This window comes from Platichthys flesus, chromosome 12, assembly GCF_949316205.1.
Source record: "Platichthys flesus chromosome 12, fPlaFle2.1, whole genome shotgun sequence".
NCBI classification, from domain to species: Eukaryota; Metazoa; Chordata; class Actinopteri; order Pleuronectiformes; family Pleuronectidae; genus Platichthys; species Platichthys flesus.
Window position 1 is genome coordinate 1,375,636 of NC_084956.1, and position 22,479 is coordinate 1,398,114.

The 22,479-nt window shown below is 45.5% G+C and overlaps 1 protein-coding gene across 1 annotated transcript in view; it reads left to right on the forward strand.

Annotated features, from left to right (window-relative positions):
- The first annotated feature begins 4,316 nt into the window (after positions 1-4,316).
- peli1b (pellino E3 ubiquitin protein ligase 1b) overlaps positions 4,317-22,479 on the forward strand; it is a 28,502-nt gene continuing 10,339 nt past the window's right edge. Inside the window, exons 1-2 of the mRNA XM_062400995.1 lie at positions 4,317-4,711; positions 21,002-21,316. Of these exons, the coding sequence (XP_062256979.1) occupies positions 21,234-21,316 (83 nt within the window). The 5' untranslated portion in view covers positions 4,317-4,711; positions 21,002-21,233. The remainder of the gene's footprint in view (positions 4,712-21,001; positions 21,317-22,479) is intronic.

A 22,479-nucleotide genomic window follows, 5' to 3' on the forward strand; every position in this document is an offset into this window, starting at 1 on the left:
AATTCAAAGAGAAGGAAAGTTCAGACTTAAATTCACGGAGTATAAAGGGCATAAAGCTGATGACTGTATATATTTACAGATTTCATCACCTCCCACTGGGATACAATCAACAAAAACACTGAGCAGATTCATATTTCATATTCAGCGTGATGGGTTTCATCATACTGGAGGAGTTGTTTGGTGAATTATACGGAAATTAGAAAATTACTTCTGCTGACATTGTGTAGCAGTAAAATGTATAGATAGATAGAAGCTAAAGATAACTGTCAAATAGGAGTCAAGCTCTTAGATTTGAGTTTCAGGTTCATATGGTTTCATCTGGAGTTGGTTTATCATCTCAAACTGTTTGTTTACAACCTGTGAGCATTCAGGGTTTCCAAATATCAACCTGTGTGTTTATATGTGTTATGATTCGTGCAGGCGATGCTGGTGTTATGAAATATTGTCGGGAAGGAGGTCAACTCAGTGTGATTGAGAAACGACGCTGTTACCAAGTGAAGAGCTGCTTTGTGTTCTGTCTGTTTGAAACAACATCTGGAGCAAATTACTGCTCGGGCTGCCGCATATGTACAGATCACGTAATATAGAATATTAAACACACACACACACACAGACACACACACACACACACAGAGAGAGAAAGGTTACTGCAGTTACTAAAGTGTATTTCATAAGGAGAGCACAGTGCCAAGTCCACACCACATCCATTCACAACACGAGCATGTGTCAACTAAATGTGTCAGTTAAAAATGTGTTCAGTCTCGCAATACCAGCTTCTACACACACGCACGCACACACAGACACACACTTGATTCATCTGGTCCAGTCACCCTATGCGGCTGCTTTGTGATATGCTAAACATTCTGTAAACACTGGCCTGTGCCTGGTTACTGTCCCCATGGCAGCACTACAACAGCCACGGCTTGCCACCCCCCCCACCCCCCCCCACCCCACACACACGGGACAGTTGTGTTATGTTGTGTTATTTAATATTTGGCCATGATGAGCACAGCATGTTTCTGTCTCATGACCCCGTCACAGCAGGGAGGACTTCTTCTCCCGACCCGCTGGTGCGGCTGAACGCAGCCCAGCTGTTGCTATGTTTTCAGTCTTATCGCACAACAACAACAGGGAATCGAACGCTCGGTGGGAACAGGCCGCCCTCGTTGTGTGAGGCCGCGAGCCCTCGGCATCACGTGGGACGGCAGCAGAGGCTTGTGTTGAGACTCAGGCCACTTCCATCACATTAGCGAAATGACTGAAGCTGAGTGAGTCGGGACAAACGGATCTGTTTGTGTCTGTTTCTGAGCTTGAGACGTTTTGATCCCAGTTTGGAACCAGCAGCACTTTGGAGCTGGACAAGTCTTTAATCAGCTGGTGTGGCTCAACAGGCCTGAGGTCACAGCTCAGTCTCTGTCCAAACACCCAGTAGCAGACCTGCGTCCTGTCTCATGCTGCAGTAACCGGATCACTCCGGGGCGTTTGCACTGTGGTGTCATGAGAATCCATCGTGCTCGAGTGATTTAAGGATAAAACTCGAAAACGTTTCAATATCGACTTCTTCTTCATCCTGAGGAAAGCAACTTGGTTATCTCTGATGAATCAGAATGCAGAAGCAGAGGATTTTATCTGAAACACAGGCTGAGAGACCACATTCCTGCACCTCTGGTTCAGATACAGACCTGGAGCTGATTTAAATATTTCAATGATCATATCTTTCTTCAGTGCAGACTTCACCTTCCTGCTCTGCAGCTGAGAAATCCCCTTCAGCTTTTTAGATCGTTACCGGAATCAGAACAAAGTCCCAAAACCAACAACCTGCTGGAATGTAATGCTTTAGAAAATGTTGTATTATTGTGTTTACACTTTGCAAATATATACACATAAATATATACACACACTTACAACCTGTGGACTTTGATGTGCTGTCCTGTGTGGATCTTGCATGTCAGTTTAGTTTAGTTGAGATATAAACATTTTGACCTTGATGTTTTTACATTCATGGCCAACAGTTTTTTGCAAGAATAATTTAAATTTAATTCACGTTACCTATACTGCAAAGCAGAAGAATGGAAATTAACCGATCGACAATAAAAAAATTTGAAACGTGAAAATGAGAAGAAAGTACAAATATTTTCATCATCTGCCAAATATGTGTTTTTGTATATATTTGCATATGTTTAGCAATTAGTGTTTTAAAGTATTATTTGAACCTTTTATCCACGTTCAGCTGCAACTCATCTATTTGTCTTCATATTTCATATATTTATATTTTTCTTTTCCATTAAATCTTTAGGCAAACAATTCACCCTGATGTCCTGGTCTTTGTTTGAAGATTGAAAACAATAAAACTCTCTCAGCTCTGTTTATTTTTCACTTATGCAGTTCAAGGAATCCTCCAACACGGTAACTTATGATCATTCTCACATCAGATTTAACCATTTCTCATCATTTCCTGACGCTTCACACGAAAGTGCAGCCTTTGAATCGGCTCCTGGAAAGAGACGCACTCGTCAAAACCTCCATCAGGAGCGAAGTCCTCCGGCTGCAGCTCAGGAGTCAAAGGAAGGTGTGTCTGCTGCCTCCAGCCCCGTCACGTCCAGGAGAGGTGTCGGTGCTGTAGCCAGAGCAACGTAAACAGGAGGTTCAAACACAGATTCAAATATGTGCAAGGATTATGTAAGGTGTGTGTGTGTGTGTGTGTGTGTGTGTCTGTGTGTGTGCAGGCCAGGCACACATGGTTTCTTATATTCCTCAAGGTGAAGTCCTGAATGCAGAGTTTTCTCTCTGAATCTGCAGCTTTGGTGAAAACACATTTCACCACATGAAGCCCAGTGCTCACTGCTGGTGTTCAGCAGGCCTTTTATTACCAGACCTAAGTGTGTGTGTGTGTTTGTGTGTGTGTGTGTGTGTGTGTGTGTGTGTGTGTGTGTGTGAGATTACCACAAGGAAAGTAAACTTCAATTTAAACTGTTCTTGGCTTCACCTGAATTTTCCACCTATTCTCACAGTGAGGGTGTTGTCTCGCACTAATATCCACTCATACACAAAAACACACCCACACACACGCACACACACACACAAACACACACACACACACACTCACGCGCACACACACGCGATCTCAGAAACTGGATGAATCATAACCACACAGCTGCAGCAGTTTGCTCAACATCTGGCTCAGGTCTCCACTCTGGGACCCAGATGTACCACAGGCTGTTTATACAGGTTTATGATAAAGGTTTATAAAAGGTCTATTGTAAACTTATTAAATGATATTCTATGATTCTTTATTCAAGGTTTCATTTCACCTGCTCTCTTTGCCCCCTCGTTAGGACTGATGTTGTTGTTGTCAGCACAGTGCAGCAGGAACAACTTTCTGACAAAGAGACACAACTTGTATGAATTAAGGTTAAAGCCACGAGGACGGATTTATTATAATATATGTGTTTGAAATGTTAATTACATGTAGTGTGAGTGTTCCCTCAATCTCAAAATCAGGATTATGACTTGGCTGAGGAACGAGCAGGAAGACCACCTGCAGCATTGTGGAGATAAAGATGGAGATCGATGAAGATGGAGGTGAAAGCACCACCAGCAGAAACAAGTGTACGATCCCTGGTTGGTCCCCGGTGGGTCGAACCCCGGCTGAAGAGAGACGGACTCATGGTGAGGGACAGTGAGTGGAGCTGGGATCTCACACCAGGTCAACGTGGAGCCAGAGGAGCAGAGGAGAACTTTGACCTGAGTCTGTCTCACACCTGAAAGAGAAAGTTCCTTCTGGTGGACCCCCTGGTGGACCCCTGGTGGGCCCCTGGTGGACCCCCTGGTGGACTCCTGGTGGACCCCTGGTGGACCCCTGGTGGACCCCCTGGTGGACCCCTGGTGGACCCCTGGTGGACCCACAGGAAACGGGCTGGTCTTCTCACTGCACCACACCAACATCTGCTTGAGTGCTCCCATTTGAAAACCATCTGTGTTTTGTCCTCCTGTCATTAGAGGAGCCTTTGAATCAGGACGTCCTCGTCTGGGACTCTATGAGTCTCTGAAGGATGTGTCCCTCGAATAGAGACACAGCCCAACACGTGTCCCCGGCACTGACACAACACACAACACACTGATTCACTGTTGTGTTATTAGTGTTCTTTCTTTGTGTCATGGCAGCAGCTGGGGAGTAAACCACTGGGTTAATGTGAGTTTCACCAGCAGCACGTCAGACTACAACCCCCAGAATCCACCGCGGTGTGTGTGTGTTGAACGTATGTGTGTGTGTGCTGAGTGTGTGAGTCTCCTCCTCCAGCTCCAGTGAACGGGACGGGTCAGCTGTGTGTGTTTACGCGGAGATGCTCACAACAAAGGACGGAGCACCGAGGCACGGAGAGCCCGTGTCTGGAAACTCAGCGCCGGGGAGAGTCGCTGCTGCCGCGGCGGCCGTTCGTCGTGCCCTCGCTCCGGGAAGAGGAGGACGCTGAACACGGTGGAACCCTCAATGGCGTCAGGGTTCGATCCCCAGGTTTAGTTCTGTGAGGAGCTGGTGAACCGGGCTTCAGGGAAGAGGCGGATCCGTGTGTGTGTGGGTCCAGGAGCCGGTGCAGCGTTAGCTTAGCCCGCTAGCCTCAGCAAGTTGTGGACGGAGCCCGGACCCGGACCCGGACGAGAGGAGCCGAGGAGCCGCAGAGCCGAGCCCCGGAGACACGTCCTCCGGATCTCAGTGAGTCCATGTTTATTGTCCTCTGTCCCCACATGTCAGGAGGACGAGGGACACTCATCAGGGGCTGGACCGCGTGAGCGGCTCCAGGACATTCACCTGCTTTGTCCTTTAGGGAGGGGACCAGTCAGGAGCAGACACACACATGTACACACACAGAGACACATATGGACACACACAAAGACACACATGTACACACACAGAGACACACATAGACACACATGGACACACACAAAGACACATGGACACACACAAAGACACACATGTACACACACACAGAGACACATGGACACACACATTATCACATATGTACACACACATACAGACACATTCAGACACACATTTCCACACACACACACACATTCTCCCTTACACACACACACAGACACACACATAAGCCCTGTTTTGACTTGGTCTTTATTGTATCTGGGTGTAAAATCAGAGGCTCTAAAAAGATAAAGCTCCTGGCAGCAGTGCCTATATCCTGTAGTGTGTGTGTGTGTGTGTGTGTGTGTGTGTGTGTGTGTGTGTGTGTGTGTGTGTGTGTGTGTGTGTGTGTGTGTGTGTGTGTGTGTGTGTGTGTGTGTGTGTGTGTGTGTGTGTGTGTGTGTGTGTGTGTGTGTGTGTGTGTTTGGAGCTGGGTTGTGTGATTAAGTGAGAAAGGGAACATTGCCTGATAAGGAATGAACCAAACGCATGGTCTCTCAGCATTAGTGAGTCTTGATCACCAGTTAATGACCCCCCCCCCCCACTGGTGGTAAAACGCTGTTGTGTGATTGGCATCTTACTGGTTTCCTCCGGCCTGTTGCTGGAAACACAGACGTGCATTAACCTCCTCGGCTGCACCAGGACGCCCCGGGCCGGGCTCCATTGTTCTGCTGGGCGGTGTGACGAGTGATCTGGACCTTTAGGTTGTTTTTGTTTTGAATGTTGGTTCAGTGGGAACAGTGGAGAAATCTTATTCTGTCCCAGCCCAGCAGCACTGGTTTGAATCAGAACTGGGAGTTGCTCACTGGAGTTATCAGCAGGACGGACTGAATGGTGCAGATGTGGACACTTCTCATGAAATACAAAATCCGAACCATAACCCACCTTTATATACATTTATTAATTCATATTAATCATCAACCTGACTCGGCCACGTGGGTAAAGATGCAGCCTCATCAGTTTCCTGTGTAAACAATGCTGCCCTGTTTTCAGGAAACATTAATAACCTTTTTATTATATTTCAGTGTAAAGTGCCGGGAACACAAACTGAACCCATTTATGAATTCACATTTGCACTGGTTGTGTAGCCTGCAGGCCCTGAGTGTGTCCTCCAGTGCAGTTTAGAGGCTCGATTACTGGGAGGAAACTGGAGCTGGTGGCGTCAGACAGGAGAGAGAGCTCTGATGTCTTAATGGAGGCTCAGCGCTGCCTGGATCCTGAGTAACCCGGTCTGTGGGGAGACACTGAGGCCTCCCGGTCTCAGCCTGCACTGGATGCTACCGGCCAGGAACCAGAAACGCACACATTTCATCGATTTTGACATGTTTTATATCAGTTTATGAGTTCTAAGGTCCTTTTTAAAGGTCAGCATGATCTGGAGTGCTACCGTGCAAAACATGAAAAACACAAAAAATACTGTTGAAGTCTATGAAGTGGACTTTATTTAAAGGTTCAGCAGATTCTGTTGTGCTATACACTACTACCATGGTGGAACACAACTTCTTAAGTCAGCAGTACACTGTGACGTGTGCATCTAGCAGCCAGGTCAATGAATACAGGCTGATTTGGGAAAGATGTTATTGAAGGTGGAACGGGTGCAACCTCTGATTGTGTGTGAATTAAACCAATAATTGTGTCTTTAGATGTAGGCAACGACGTGGAAAGTGTATTTCACGATGTCGTTGCTCAGTGGAAATAGATGAAACAGTCCTGCCAGCGGTCGTTGGTTCACATCCCCATGTCGAGTGAGCGTGTTTGAGATTCAAGCCAACGAATCAGAATCACAGGCTGCATGCGTTTGAAACACTCTTCAAACCCCTGATGATGTGTGTTCGTGTTTTGGAAAGTGTTTATCTTCACGTGCCTGCGCTGTGCAGTCCGATCGGGGGGGGGGGGGGGGCTCAGCGGGTGTAATCGTTGGCACAATTGAGCAGCAGCTTCCCCCCCCCCCCCCCCCCCGGCTCTCTGGTCCAGCTTACTCTCTGCTGGGCTGGTAAACAGGCTGAAGTTGGTGGGGGAGATTACGTCTGTCATGGAAAGTGGGTCAGACAGTGGGCACGTTTTTATGGCCTTGTTTCTGCGAGGTATGGAAGAAGTGTGTGTGTGGGGGGTTTAAACCACCAGCGTTTTCCATAGTGTTGCTCGAGGCGGCTCGTGCTTCGTCCACATGTCTTCACACTCCTCCTCTCGTCTAAATCATTATCAGATCATTTATCTTCAGCTTCCTGTAGGTCACCACACGTCCACACATGAATTATTCAAACTCAGGTTGTGGATCAGTTTATTGTAAAGTACATAAATTATTTAAATATGGACTCTTCTCAGTATAAGCTAAAACACAAGCGTAAGGATTTTATCGTTTAAGTAGAACAATACAATACAAGGCACACGGCCAGAGGAAGGTCACCTGCACAGGAGCTCAGGAGAGTTTTCACAGTCCTTCCTCTTTGTGTGTGCATCCACCTTCCTCTTCACACCCCCTGCGTTAGGACGTCTTCATCACCTACGTGGACGGTCTCTGCCGGTACCTGGTTTGTAGACCGGCCCTGTCTGAGGCTGTATCAGCAAGTTGGTGGTTAGTAGTATTTCTGTTTGGAGACAATGAAAGAACCGGTTCTTTTTTGTTAACTTAGTTGTCACTGTGATATCATGACGGTATCAATACCAGCATCACCAGCATCACCAGCACTACACACCAGTTTGAATGAACTGAATGAACGTCCTCCTGCTTCCAGAATTATATTATCAGAGGCGACGACTACAAGCAAGAAACGCTGCTGCTTTAATTCTTTAACTGTTTCTTAACTTCCTGCAACTGGTGCAAATGTGATCTGAGTCTCCTTTCACACATATTATTTTAGTTTTTAAGAAACTGAAAAATCTGCAGGTCGGGACCAAACCAGGGTTTGTGTGAAAGTTCCCTTTAATCTTGCTCTCGTGCTCTCAGACTAATAAAACGGTTTGTACAGTGTGTACCTGTCGTATTCCTTCCTTTGCTTCTGTAGTAACACTGAGGTTTCTGTCCTGCTGCCAATACTCAAGTTAGAAAAGTGAGGGGGGGAGAGAGAAGAAGTGAAGTTGTTCACCTCCTTTAAAAAAAAAAAAAAGCAGTTGTGGAGTCCACAGTCCTGTTTGGTGACTTTATTACTGTAACGGTAAAACCGGCTGAATCCATGAATAGCTTCCTTATTTATAAGTGTTGGTGGAGTTCTGGAAAAGCTGTGTTAGTTGTGTTGTGTTCATTTCAGGGATGTGTAGACACGAGAGGAGGTGGAGCAGGGAGGCTGATCTGAGTGAGCAGCGTTTGTCTTTTTAAAAGCAGCAGCAGCAGTTCTCCTCAGCAGGTCGTTGAATTCAAGCCCTTCACAGAACTCAGCTGTGGATTAAGTCTGTGTCGGTTTCTCCTGCCTCTTCGTCTAATCCCAGACTCCACGGTGCTGAGATCAGGACTCATCGGACCATCTGCTGCAGGACCTCTTGTTCCTCCTGTTGCTTAAATAGTTTATATGACTGTGGCTGCAAGGATCTGGATGTCAGGCAGCAGGAGGAATCAAACACCTTCCTGATGGTGTTGCATAATGGATAACAATCGCACCTGAAATCTAAGGTCCTTAAAATCTTAGCACACTATTGTAAAAGTTTCACACTTGGTCCAGTTCCTTAAAAACAGTTGTTAAATGCCTTTGATTAAATTTGACAGTTAAAATAACTTTTATAAAGTATTATCTTAAATTCAGATTGAATCGGTCCCAGTAAAGGTTTCTCTAATCTGCCAGACTGAAGAACAAGTGGTTGCTGTGTGAGTCTGGTTTCTGATTACGTGCACACATGAGTTTATGTTTCGGTCGATATCTTAATTTCTCTTTGTATCATCACAAACCTTCACTTCTAGAAACTCGAAGCTCGGCTGAGGTTGAGCTCATAACGTGTGAAAGAAAGATTTATGCGTCTATGTGTCTGTACGATTCTCAAGATATCATGTTTCTGTGGTTTCCTTTTCTTTGTTGTTTGTTCATACAGCAGCTGAAGCTGGTGATATAATCTGGCACTTTACAGACACACACACACACACACAGACACACACACACACACTCTCAAGCGCAGACATATTTTTACATGGAGACACAGACCTGTAATTATCAACTCCCCTCTGATCGTGCATGATTGCCATTTCCTGCTTCACTTCTCAACCTTCCTGTCTCAAATGGGTTTGAGGGTACATCCTCACACAGACACACACACAGACACACAACTACACACCAAACACACACAAAGTGGAGACTATAACTGTCTGACCCCGTGGCTCCCCCCAGGGGGTCATTGCTGTTTCTGTGAATGCACAGAAACGCCATGGCAGTAAATGCTGGAAACCCATTAAATAATCAGAGTCCTTGAGCTCGATGTAGAAGCAGCAGAAAGTTGCTTTCTCTCTCAAACACTCAGATCTTAAATGGAGTTGATGACGCAACATGTGAAGCTCTTGTTTAGACCAGAGATGAACTGCACGTCCCTCTTCTCTCCACAGAGGTCGGCTCTGTTTTACTTTACAAAGTCTTGGAGACAGAAGTGTGAGGTGGATCTTCTGCCAAAACCCAAACTAACCCGGCCGAGGTCTGAGCGCTAGCAGCGCTAAGCACTAGCCCGTGACTGGTTTGGCTGGACAACAGCTAATGGTTACAAACCAGGACCAGGTGCAGCACAGTCAGACCATCATGGGCCGAGCTGTTCCCTCCTCGCTCAAACAGGAACGGGCGGCGACCAGAAACAAAAATCAGCCTCGAGCGCACAGGGTGGAAAACTTTCATCCGTAATCAGGATTTTATTTGGGGTTAAGTGGGGACATATTTATTTTAATCCACTTTTGAACTCTTTGAATTGATTTTCTTTGTCTTTAATAGAATGAGGAGCCTCGAGGAAAATAGAGCAAATGCATTTTTAACTCAGCAACATGTTCAATCATTTGTCAAAGAGACGTTAACTGACAAAAAGCAGCAGTGACAGAAAACAGAGCCGGGTTGTCTACAGTGAAAAATATGTAGATGCTGAACACAGATGAATGCCTGTCGTTTTGAGCTCTCACACAATCATGCTGTTGCAGGATTAAAGGAAGGTCACATTGTGTGTGCAGGACAGTCAGGAGATGGTTGTTGGCACCAGAAGCTCTGTGCATGTGTGTGTTGGGCCGTGCATGTGTGTGTTGGGCTGTGCATGTGTGTGTTGGGCTGTGCATGTGTGTGTTGGGCTGTGCATGTGTGTGTTGGGCTGTGCATGTCCATATGAATGTAAAACCATGTGTGTGTGTCTGGCTCTATAGTCTATGTTCAGCTTGGGACTGTTTGCTCATGGACATGCTCTCCTACATGTATCAGGATCTGACCCTTGTGTGCTTGTGTGTCTGCATATGTGCTCTTGTGCATTTTAGTCAGAGTCTGCTGGGTTTGTGTGTCGTTGCACGTCCACCAGCCGAGCTGTTTGTTGTCTGTGTGCACACGCCAGTCTGTGTTCTTCCCACTGAATCATTGATGAGACTGTAATTCAAACGCGGCCCCTCCTGTTTCCTCCTTCTACCTTCTGTCGTCCAGTTAGCCTCCTCCCAGTGCTGCTCACAGGAAAACCAGTAGGCTGCTCTGACACGGCACAGACAGGGGGCCTGCCCTGGAAACTGGGACAAGCAGCCACCAGTTACAAAATGTGCAAAGCAAAAAACATTGGAACAGACTGTCTCAGTAACTAACAGGCTTTTCCAGTTATATATAAGCGTGGAATGACATTTCAAATAGGAGTTAGAAGCCCAGGCATTGTTTGTATATACTTTTGGCTCCAGGGCCTCAGGCTCCCACTGAGGACCCTGTGCTCGTGGGAACCGTCCTGGACTCTGTGGAGACGCCGGCGCCTCGGAGCCTCCGGAGCAACCGGTAGTTTATAGTGATGAGTTAATTTAATTCTCAGCAGGAATTTGGCGCAAAAGGGTCCGAGACTCAGGGCTCTTTGTTTGGGGAGGTGATGGTGAAGTGCTCTCATGCACTGGGAGCTACTTTTGTTTAATCAAAATTAAATTTATAACACGGCCAAGGGGATTATGTTTTCACTCATTTCACTCGTTTGTTTGTTTTTACAAATTTCGAGTTGGTGCAGCTTGATTGAATTCCAGGGGACTGCCGAGCCTGTGTAGGTTTTAACTGGTTTGAGTTCTGGATGACGTTCTGAACTGGTCAGCAGGATGTGACGTGTGTTTTCAGCTGTTAAGGAAACTTCTACGGGACCTTGCAGCTTGTTTCCACGTGGGTCTGTTTAGTTAGGACTTGTGATGCCGCCCTCACCTTGTTCACACCTGCTGTCAACTGCACAGCTTGGGTTTACATTCCTCACCTTGTTCCTAATGTCCGAGTCCCCTTCCTGACCCGCTCCACGTATTTCACGCCTTCCTGTTTATAGCTGATGAATGTGAGTGTTGTTGTGGCAACGCCTCGTTGGCTGGCATCGAGCCCAAGTGGATTTTTATAATCTGCCCTCGTTGCTGACAACTTATTTCTTCCATCATAGTCACAGCGATGGAAGATCCTCTTAAACGGAGCTGAGCTTAGCGTTGACCACTTCAACGTCTTCATGAGTTTGCTGTGTCTGTGGCAGCACGTGGAGCACTGGTCCAGTTCATTAGCTGGAATCAGATTCAGAATCAGAAAGTATTTATTGTTTACACCTACCAGGAATTTGCTCTGATTATTGGTGCATACAATGAACATAGAAACATAAAAACACAATAAATACAGCACACATAAGAAAAGCAATAAAAACACAATAAATATTTACTCACTATTTACTTCTTATTTACTCAATTTTTCTAATATTTATACAAAATAACATTTATTTAGACATAAACATATCTAAATAAAAATATTTAAAAGATAAAAGATATAAAAAGTGAAATGCAAAATGCAAAACAGTGAACAGTGTCAGATTGTAATACTCCACAGAGTCCAGACACCACTGAGCAGGGACATCTTGGAATATGTTTTTCATAACCGGGAGGAAATTCAACTTTACGACAGATAAAAAATGACAGATGGGCTGAAGCTAATTCATTTTTTATTTGCCATGATACCGAGCATGTGTGCTCCATCCGGGGTAAACAGGATATTCATTACACAGTAAGTCGTCTGTTAATCCACGTCTGCATTTTGCAGACTCTCTCATCCAGAGTGAATTACAGCTCTGATAAACAAAACCAAATCAGATCCAGTGGGGGGGGGGGGGGGGGGACCACGCTGTGTGTTGGGTCTGTTTGATGCTGAACGAGAGCAGTGAGATCTGAGAGGTTCACAACAAGCTGACAGTCAAGTAGATTCAGGTAATAACTGGTGTGTGTTATATAAATATGTATCTGAGCTGCTCTGTGTGGTTCAGGTGTGTTTTTGAAGGGGTCATTTCACAGAAGGTGCTTTGGAACAAGAGGTGTACTTAACCTCTGACCTTTGTCTCCAGTTGTTCCCCACCTGGATGTGCCCGCTGTGATTCCTTCATCAAAGCAATGTGTCACAGGGCTCATGTGATGACATTTCTCCATCCATCTTGGTGTAAATAGAGGACCACACACAGACACACACACACAGACACAGACACACACACTGGAGATTACCCCCAGGGACCACTGAACATGACGGGTGTATGTCTCAGTGTGAGTGGGCAGGGAATTGGGACTTCCTGTGTGCATCGACACGCTGACTCTGTGTAAATCTCTCTGGAGCAGACCGGCTACAGGCATGTCTGAAATGTTCCTGTGGCATCCAGTGCGTTTCCAGCCTGAGAAAAAGACACACACCTGAAACCCTACTGTTCTGTTTTCATTATCCAATCTTCTCGTGAACACCTCAGGCACTCACACTCTGGTTCGTATTGATGAAGCAGTTTTATCAGCCGAGCTTCCAGAGACGTAACTCACACTCCATTAATTCTGTGTAATGTTGCATCAGCAGTGGTTTCCCCTGTCATGAGGTCCTCGGGTGGTTTCAGACGCTCCTCTGCATGGAAACGGTTTTGTGCCAGTTCTCATTGTGGTTTCATTTTTGAGGCAGAAGATCGGAGTTATTGTGAGATCTGTTGCGTGAATGGAAATGAGTGTGATCGTTTCCCGTCGGAGTCGGGAAGAGCGTTCGCTAACCAGAGCGAGAGATGGAAAGAACATGAGCTAGTGGCAGCGGCACACGTCCAGTCAAACACATCAGAACCTTCACGGGCACCGACCGAGGGGCTGGAGCCTTTTTTCAGGAATAAGCAGCTTTGAGATTAGCAGCAGTTCAGGTGAGCAGCCGTTCTCTGGAACATCTCCATCGTCTCTTCTTGAAATGGGTTGTTTCTCACTGCTCTTCTTCTCTGGTCCTGTGTGGAGACAGCAGGTATACTTCCTGTTTAATGTTTAACTGTTTGGATTCAGACATCAGGGTAACTATTTACACCAAGGGGCGTGGAAACGTTTTCCTTTTATGTAATCTTTTAAGTGCCACTAAATTATTAAACACCATTTATCTCACTAATGATGGTTTCACAACTGTTCCTGGTCTCTCTCTCTCTCTCTCTCTCTCTCTCTCTCGCTCTCTCTCTCTCCCTCCTCCCTCTCTTCTCTCCCTTCGTTTTAAATTCAATTCCAGTTAATGAGGGAATGACTTGAGATGATGTTTATTACGATTTGTCGCCATATAAATGGAATTGAATTTAATCTCTCTAATGCAGTGGCTGTAACAACTTCTCTTTGACAAGGCTGCTGTTGTCAGATGGTATTGATGGTGATGCTACTCGTACACTAGAATACAAGATGGCAGCACCTGTATCTTGATATCTAAGTTTCATTTGTATCCAATGGGAGGAGGTGGAGACACATTCTCCATCTATACATACACCCTTAACCCCATCAGTAGCTTGTTCCAAACAGAGATGTCCTCTCCAGTGAATGTCCTCTGTCCATGAGACAATCCTCAGGACTTACTCACACCTGGTACGATTAAAGCAGAAGGAGGGTTGTTCAGCTTTGGGCCGGTCGGTGCTTTGCCACTCTATGAAAACCTGTCAGTGGTTTTCTGACACATCGACTGGTTCCACATCAAACAGAATGCAAAGTTCCCTTGGTTTGCTTTTCCTGTCCTGACTCCTCTCACCAATAGACTTACGCAGGTTTACCAGCATAGAGGTCATACCAGGCTTTGAATTTTGCCGAGTAGCAAAATGTCTTTGCGCACAATTCACAATTTACCCTTTTATCTGAGGTTTCAGCTTCTCGCTCACCACAGAACGTTGTCTCCTGTATAACCTCTGATTCACCCAAACACCAACGCTGTGACCTGCTTTTGGTTTGAAACTCTTTGCCCATATTCTGTTTTGTGTGTAGTCAATATTGTGCAACTGCAATGAGCTGTATGTGTAGCAGATGTTCACCTCTTTAGATCTGTGAGTTTTAACGTGGGCCCCACTTCAAGCTCGGTGTTTGATCAGAGACGAGAGAATTAGGCGTCAGATTGTCACCCCCCCCGGTCCGAGCTATCGAGTGTTTAATCTTCATAGTGCGCAAACCAATCCCTGTGCACTGACCCGACCTGCAACCCTACACACTGGAGACCAGACACAGGGCGTCTGAAAAGAAGCTCGCGCCCACACAGACTCACACATGCAAACAACCGGAGGCTTGACACACACAACACTCACACTGGATTCAAATCCACACACAACCTCCTACACTCAGAGGGAAATCTTAGCCACAATTTGTGGGGTCAGCACATTACTGAGTGTTCTTAAGATGAAATTGTCTTTTCAACAATCACTTAAAAGGATGAGGTTCAGGGTCAAGTCCAGCCACTTCCTGTTTTATACAACCATCAAACCTCCGGCCTGACACATCACATAATGCGTGAGGTTAGTCATCATCTAGAAAAACAATAAAAGAGATTCCGAGGAACTGGAGGAAGCTTTTCGTCTCAGGCTACTTCCTTCATCCAAACCCACAAGCAGATGTGTGCTGTCCAGAGTAATGAAGCTTCTTTAAGTTTCTAACATTAATCACCTGCTTATTTGACATGTTACTTTCAAATGATGCTGAGAATGATAAATGAGCATGTTAATCTAGTGGCTGCGAGCGGGACATTTACATATGAACGTATTCGACCTCCCCACAAGATATATTGAGCAAACCTCATGTCAGCTCTACTGAGTCCTTCCCATGCACTCGTTGGAAGATGACACCTCCTCTTTTCCTAATCTGGGGAAGGCTATAATTTTATAATTTTGCTTCGGAGGAGCGTGTTGTCTTTACTCTGTGAGTCGGCCGACTGGCTGAAGCCTTCCCGGGGGCTCGGCTCTCGTTTTAAGAATCCACGAGAGTCTCGAGCTGCTCAGAAGTTTTTTTTTACTCTCAACGTTCAAAAAACATTGAATAAGAGACAAGACAAGAGTTGATCTTTTGCTCCTGCTAGTTGTATTTTCCGAAATTGTATAGACCAAAGAATTTGAGGAACTAAGCGTATGTTTAATTAATGTGTCAAGAATATCTGTTTCTAATTTTCACTCATGTCATGTTGTATTCATCACAAGGCAGAGACACAGTTCTCTAGTATATCATCTTCTGTTGTGAATGGTTCTATAGAGACGTGAGTAGAGGAGTGTGATGCTCGCTGTGCTGTCGATACTTCAGGTTGTGTAGTTCTCGATGGCAGTTATTCCCCCTCATCCTCTGACACCTTTTCCAACTGGATTTCATTGATCTCCTCTTTTCCTTGAGGCCATGAGATAAAAACACATGGATGTGTTGTTTCTCCTCCACTGAGCAGAATGACCTCCACTGGTTTCCATTCAGGACACAGGTTACGTGGGCTGGAGATCCTCCTGCAGACGGATTCTGACCAAGAGAGGTTTTGTTAGAAGAGGCTGAGCAGCTTCACATTTAACCTCCTAACATCTATACAACCAGTGACTCTTATGAATTGTGTAACGAACACATTCTCATTCAAGCAACACATCAAGAAGAGGTGGAATTAATGTAAAACTTAATCACACCTAATTTTAATTAACTGGAAACATGACTGACATTTCCCAGGTCCAGGTTCCCCGTCCTTAAAAAACACCGGAAGATTTATTGGTGCTGCTAAAAAATAAAATGAAAAATCAATTCAATTTTAACAGCTCACATTATTCAAGGCACTTTACAGAGGAAGGTTGAGACCTTACAATATTTTTTGCAGATTAGATAAATTAAAAGAATCCACAGTACAGACAGAACAGACAGAGCCCGAACAGTGGAAGTAGAAGCCCAGCACACGTCTTATCTGTCTGTGATCAGAGGAACAAGCTGTCAGGAAGGAAGCAAATATCAAAAGAGGGAGGAGGGAGGGAACTTTCTGTTTTTGGAAATGTTGTTGCTGTGAGTGCAGAGCAGCCGGGGACCTCGAGGCCTCGAGCTCACTCGCTGCTCTGGGAACATGAAAGGTGAGAAACCAGTAGAAGCCTCAGCGTGTTGGAGGAAGCGGTGAGAGCCAGTGATGCTGGGACGATGAGGTATCTGATGACCTTCCTGATAAAGGGCTCTCCTTAAGATCCCCCCCCCCCCCCCCCCCCTCTGGCTCCTCAGTCTTTCACACACATGCCTGCACGGACCAAACCACTGAGATCCACGGTCGGCCCACTTTGACTCGACAGCTACTTTGAGCCCAGCAGGGAGAATATCAGTATCAGAGAGTCATAACAGAACACAGGACACGTGAACACATGACTCTCTTGTTTCTAAACACATTCTGGAGACAGCTCATCAATTTGCTAACATGGGATAATACCATCGCTTTCAGGGGAAGAAATATGAGGAAACCCAAACAGGACGTTTTCTCTTACTAGAATCCTGACACTAGATGGAACAGATATTAGTTAATTAAATTTTAACCTACAAATAATCCACTAATTTAGAATTATAGTAAAAATACATTCCAGTTCATTGTCTTTTAAGAGCAGTTGAAATCACTCCACAGGTCCAGAGAGCCAGACACATGTCAGCTTCTGTTATTATTTATTGATCTGATGACCCAGTTCAGCAGGAGGATACCATTACCACTTTCCAGTAATGAAGATGTTACACCATGCAGGAGGTCGCTGACCTGGAGTCTGTCTGGGCTTTCTGCTCTGACACAGTCTGGCTGCGTTGGATTAAGCTTTTATAGCAACGTGTTTTTGTATCACACATGTTTCTCAAATGTTGTGTGTCCGGCAAATCATAAGAATTTGTGACAACTCAATTGGTTATAAAAGCTCACAACCATATTCTGAAGTTCCTACATTTTGGTTTCAAACTCAAAGAGTCATTTTATAGTTATATTTATGTTTTTTTTTCATTGTCTGATCTTATCCTTACATCGACCTGAATGTTTATTCATCTGAAATAACAGATACATCTTTCTGTGGAACACCTTTTTCTTGATGAGCTTCCTCACCCTGAAGGTCTTCTCTCAAAACTGTAAAGTTGATAAACCCAAATTATAACCGTCCTGTAGATGAAAGTTGTGTCACAAGGAAACAACAGATCCATAAATCCCCCCTGTCTTGTGTGGGTGTCAGGTACAGACCGTGTGGTCACATGAAACCTGAAGCCTTCAGGCCGCAGGCGATGTCTCTGCTTGTGTTTCAGAATTGAACCTTTGACCTTGACCGTGCAGTCGTCTCAGCAGATCATCGAGCTCTTTGTCAACGACCCTGCTCGAGGATCTTCTGACCCATTTCTGGCTCCTGACCCACGAGCTGAGAGATGCCGCCTTTAGTTGAGTTGTTTGTTCCCACAGAGCCGTGCCCTGTGATCATGAAAGTATGTCATCCTTTCAGTTACCATAACTCTACCCTTCAAAGGCAGCACACACTGCAGAGCGACAGGGTGGATTGATGTGGCTCTGTTTCTCGGTCACGGCTCGCTGTCGCTCTCTGACATGTTCCAAATAGGACAGTTTGACATGAGGCTCTGCCACTCGGCTGGCGATGCACTGAAGAGAAGCAGCTGCTCCCCTGCTTCCGTCTCGACACCAGGACGAGTGCGTGTGTTTCTTCACTGCACATTTGTTTGTCTTGTGTGTGTTTGCTCTCTTGGCAGCCGGTGGGAGTGGCAGGTGTCACCCGTGATGAGGGCTTTTGTGGGTGTGAGGTTTGTGTTCTCGCTGTCAGCGGCAGGTTGTTACACACCGTGACCCCGGCCGGCGGAGTCAGCCTCTCTGAGCCGGATCTATTGTTGTAGGACTGTGTGTGTCGGTAGCTAAGCAGCAGCTGGCACGCAGCCACTCCGACTTCTGTGTCATGCAGACTTGCAGAAGTGGAGACACACACAGACACACACAGACACACACACACGATACACACATACCCATACAAGTGATATTTATTTTAAATACAGAATGCTTGTTTTTACTGGTTTCTCAACATGAATTGAGCAAATAAATCAAAGGTTCATATAAAGGAAGTCATGATGTCACTCAAACTGGTTCTTTCCCTCAGTCTCTCCAGGTTGTTGTTACTGGGCTGAGAAATGTTTTCACATTGTCATGGATTTGATATAAGAGCATAAGAGAATAAAATATCTGGCAGAACAGAAAGATTGGCTGCTTGAGTCCCATGACTTGTTTACACCAGTGTCGGCTCTTAACACCAGAAGAATCTCATTGTCTCTCCAATTTGACAACTCCTCCCTCACTTTTGCATCCTGAGATATTTGTATTTCTTGTTATTCTTTCAGTTTTGCATCCACTGTGTGTTTTTCATTCTCACTTGGACGTGTTACTCGGAGGCTGACAGGAGGAGTTCCTCTCCAGAGCAACACAGTCTGACATTTGCTTTCTCACATTTAGCCCCCTCAGAAGATTCACGGCCAAATGTCCGACCCTCAGTTCATCTCTGAGAGCAGCTCAGGAGTGAACTGTGCTGGTGTGTGAAGAACGAGGCGTGTGCAGTGGAATGGAAGCATCTGAACCATAATTCAGGATTCTGTGCACATGTTCAATAACAGGAGCCACTGCACTCAGACCCTTTCTCTTCTGGTCTCCAGTGTCTGGATGCATCGGTAAAAAATCAATTCCCCCAGCGAAGAGCTCCCTGGACACTGCTTACCGTGTGTGTGTGTGTGTGTGTGTGTGTGTGTGTGTTCTCTAATACTGCATGGGATTAACCCCTTCTGTCAGGCAGCAGGTGGGACTCAGGCTTAGAACACACCCGTCTCCTCGTCCCCCTCCTTCCTGTGGACGTCTCGCTCGTCCATTTTGCTTTTATCAGCCACCAACTAGAATAAGAACCTCCTCCTCCTCCTCCTCCTCCTCCTCCTCCTCCTCCTCCTCCTCCTCCTCCTCCTCCTCCAGCGTCTCTGTCTGAAAGGAACGTTTCCACCACATGCTAAGTTCTGAATTAGCTTGATGATCTAAATCAAACACTTGTCTTTACTTAAATGTGATTAAGACAATGTGATGTCTCTCCTGCTGTTTCTCCTCCACCCTCTTCCCCCCCCCCCCCCCCGCGGTGTGTGTGATGAGGCTGTTTATAGTTAACAGTCACACGGAGCTGTGGTGAGATGAGCTGAATATAGATGCTCTGACGCTATGACACTCTCTGGATCGACTCCAGGTGTTGTGTCTTCGGGTGTGAGGCTGTGATATGTGTGATTGTGAGTTTGTATGAGCAGGTCGGTTTTCAGTTTGCAGGTGAGGCCTTGAACTCAACATGCAGCCTGGTCTGATGAATCCACATTTCTGCTCAGGCACACGTCCGGGTCAGAATGTGGCTTTCAGTTTGAACCCAACCTGGGTTGGGTGGAATGTTCAGGCCGGGGGGGGGGGGGGGGGGGGTTGTTTTTGACAGATTGTAAATCTGAAACTACATCAATCACTCAACTAGTACATCTGATTGAATTATTAGAATCTCTAGTATGAATGACACAGTAAAAAAAGCTTCTCTATACCAGGAAGCCCTCTGTGTGAACCTGTCTCTGCTCGACCTGGTTTGACTGTGTCCGTCTGACGTGGGGCAAACACTGCCCATGATTTATTCAAGCTGTAGGAGTTAGTTTCTGGAGTTGGTTCTGCTTCAAGCCAGGATGTGCAGCAGTGACATGATGTTATTGTTTGGAAAGTGTATTTATAGTCTGCTAGCGAATGGGAGAGGTCACGCTGGAAAGGTCAAATTACCCAAATGATGTCACTGGTGCATGAGATCCTCTTCATCGGATTGTAACAGGAAGTCCATCATCTCCTCTTTCTCATGCCTCCCTTCTTCACATGCTTCCTGTGTCAGCTCCTCTGTTGGATTTCTCGTCTATTTAGAAATATGATTTGTGTGTTTGTGTTTTTGTGAGTTTGTGAGTCATCCTGAGGTTCAGACACTCACCTCACTCAGCAAGAAGAACGAGCCTCATGCTCTCCTGATCTCAATCATGACCTTGATGATCAGATTAAGATCTTTTTATTTAATCCTTCAAAGCAAATTCTTCGGAGGTCAAGGGTGTGTCTTCACTTGAACATGACTCAGCAGTTTCAGCCTTTTCCAGTCGCTCTAAATATCTTCCCTACGATCGGACTGTTTGACGGGATAGATCTGTTCCTGTTTTCTATTTTTACTCTTAATATATTTTCTCTTTGTACTTTGCTCTTTGTTACTGTAAACTCCAGCAGACGGATATAAACCACCTGCTTCTCCAGAGTGAGGAGCTCTGCTGGATTCCCACCCACAGACAGCACGACAGCTCAATAGCTTTTTAGACTTTAAACAGCTGCAAATTAAAAAGCTTTCATAGTTTGATATCTCGGTTCAGTTCATGAGTTCCAGTTTAAGTACCAAATCCATGTTTCTGGGGGTTTTAGATTCCAAAACTCTCACGAAACTGTAAAGCAGGATTTACAGCTCTGGGGTGTTATTACCGTGTTATTACACAGCAGATGACTTTGGATTGTGCAATTTCGCAAAGTGAAACTTCGTGTGGAATCTGTATTTAAATGTATAAATGTGTTATTTTAAGATAGCATGTTGCATCCTCCTGTTACAGGTCCAGTTGAGTAACACTAATCTTTGTGTTAATCCTTTTCTCTCCTGTCGCAGGGCACGACAACCGCCGCGAGAGACCGACACATGAAGCATGAGAGGCTGGAGCTGAGGCTCAGCTGACCCTTCCCCTTCCTCCTCCTCCTCCTCTTCCTCCTCTTCACCCCTGGACCATTCGATCAGCACCTCCCTCCCTCGCCCTCCTCTCCCCGTCCTATCTCCCGTCAACCTGTCGGATCTCACCCGCCTCTCCTCCCCTCCTCCTCCAAGCCTCCATCAGCCGTGCCCAATGTACTCACCGGAGCAGGAAAACATCTCCACCACCACCTCCACCAAAGTGCCAGCGAAGTATGGAGAGCTCATTGTGCTGGGGTAAGCACTCATTAGACCCAGGAGATACTGGATGTGGATTTATATCAATCCAGGGCCTTAAATGTGAAGATATGTGACACTCATGTTATAATGTTAAGGTCTTAATAATAAGGACCTGAAGGTGATGTGCTCATATTGAGTTGATAATCTTTATTATCATATTCCTACTCTTCTAAACAAACGACAAGCTTCATAATTGGAAAATTACCGTTAACATGACAAACTGTCAGAGACTGAAGATTTGTGGAAACAATCTTTATTTTGGGTTTGTTCCGTTTTACTTTGATTCAGGTTGGTCCCAAAGTTAAAAGAGACAAATTCTGCTCATATTGGTTTGAACTCGTGCATCTTTAAGCCTTTAAGCTTTTACATAAACAAAAACAACTTAATAAAAACTGTAAGAGCATCGACTCAGATGCTCAAACCTGATTCTCTTTTCTGACATGAATTTGACATTGTTCTACTGATACACACAGGAGCCACTGTTTGATATTAAACAGGCTTTGCTAATGTTTTAATCCCCATGAAATAAACACAACACACAATACGTTTTGTAAAGAAACTCTGCTTGGAAATATAAACATAAACCATAGTGGTCCTAAAGGCACCAGCAGTAAATCATGTCTGAACAAAAAGATGCATTGTGTACTTGATGTGACTTGTATTGTTGTTTTGTTCACTCTTTGTCAAAGACTGAACAATAGATAAGAGGCAAATCATCAGTTTAACACAAATAGAGGTGAAGAAAAGGAGCTGTTGTGTTTCTGTGGTCAAAGACAAACACTCAGGATTTACTTCTTCACTTCTTCTAACGAGCTGAGACGCTTCAGGAGAAGTGTGGACAACACGATCTGAAGAAAGATCCAGAGCGTCCAGTAGAAATGCTTTTCAAGACGCTCACATAAACAACTGGGATATTTCCGTCCAGCTCCACGGGGTCGTGCACAGAGCGCACGAGGAGACGCGCCAGTCGGAGGTTCGAGTGTTTGTGGAAGACGAGATGAAGCTGCTCAGTTTATCACGAGAGGAGACGTGTTTGACCTGAAGCAGCAGGAGACACTCGTCTCAAGCACCTTGGCCCCGTCCTGCTCCACAGATTGGTCCTGACTCCAGTCCACATACTCAGCTGTAGGAAAAACCTACGACCCCACCCGCACCTCGAG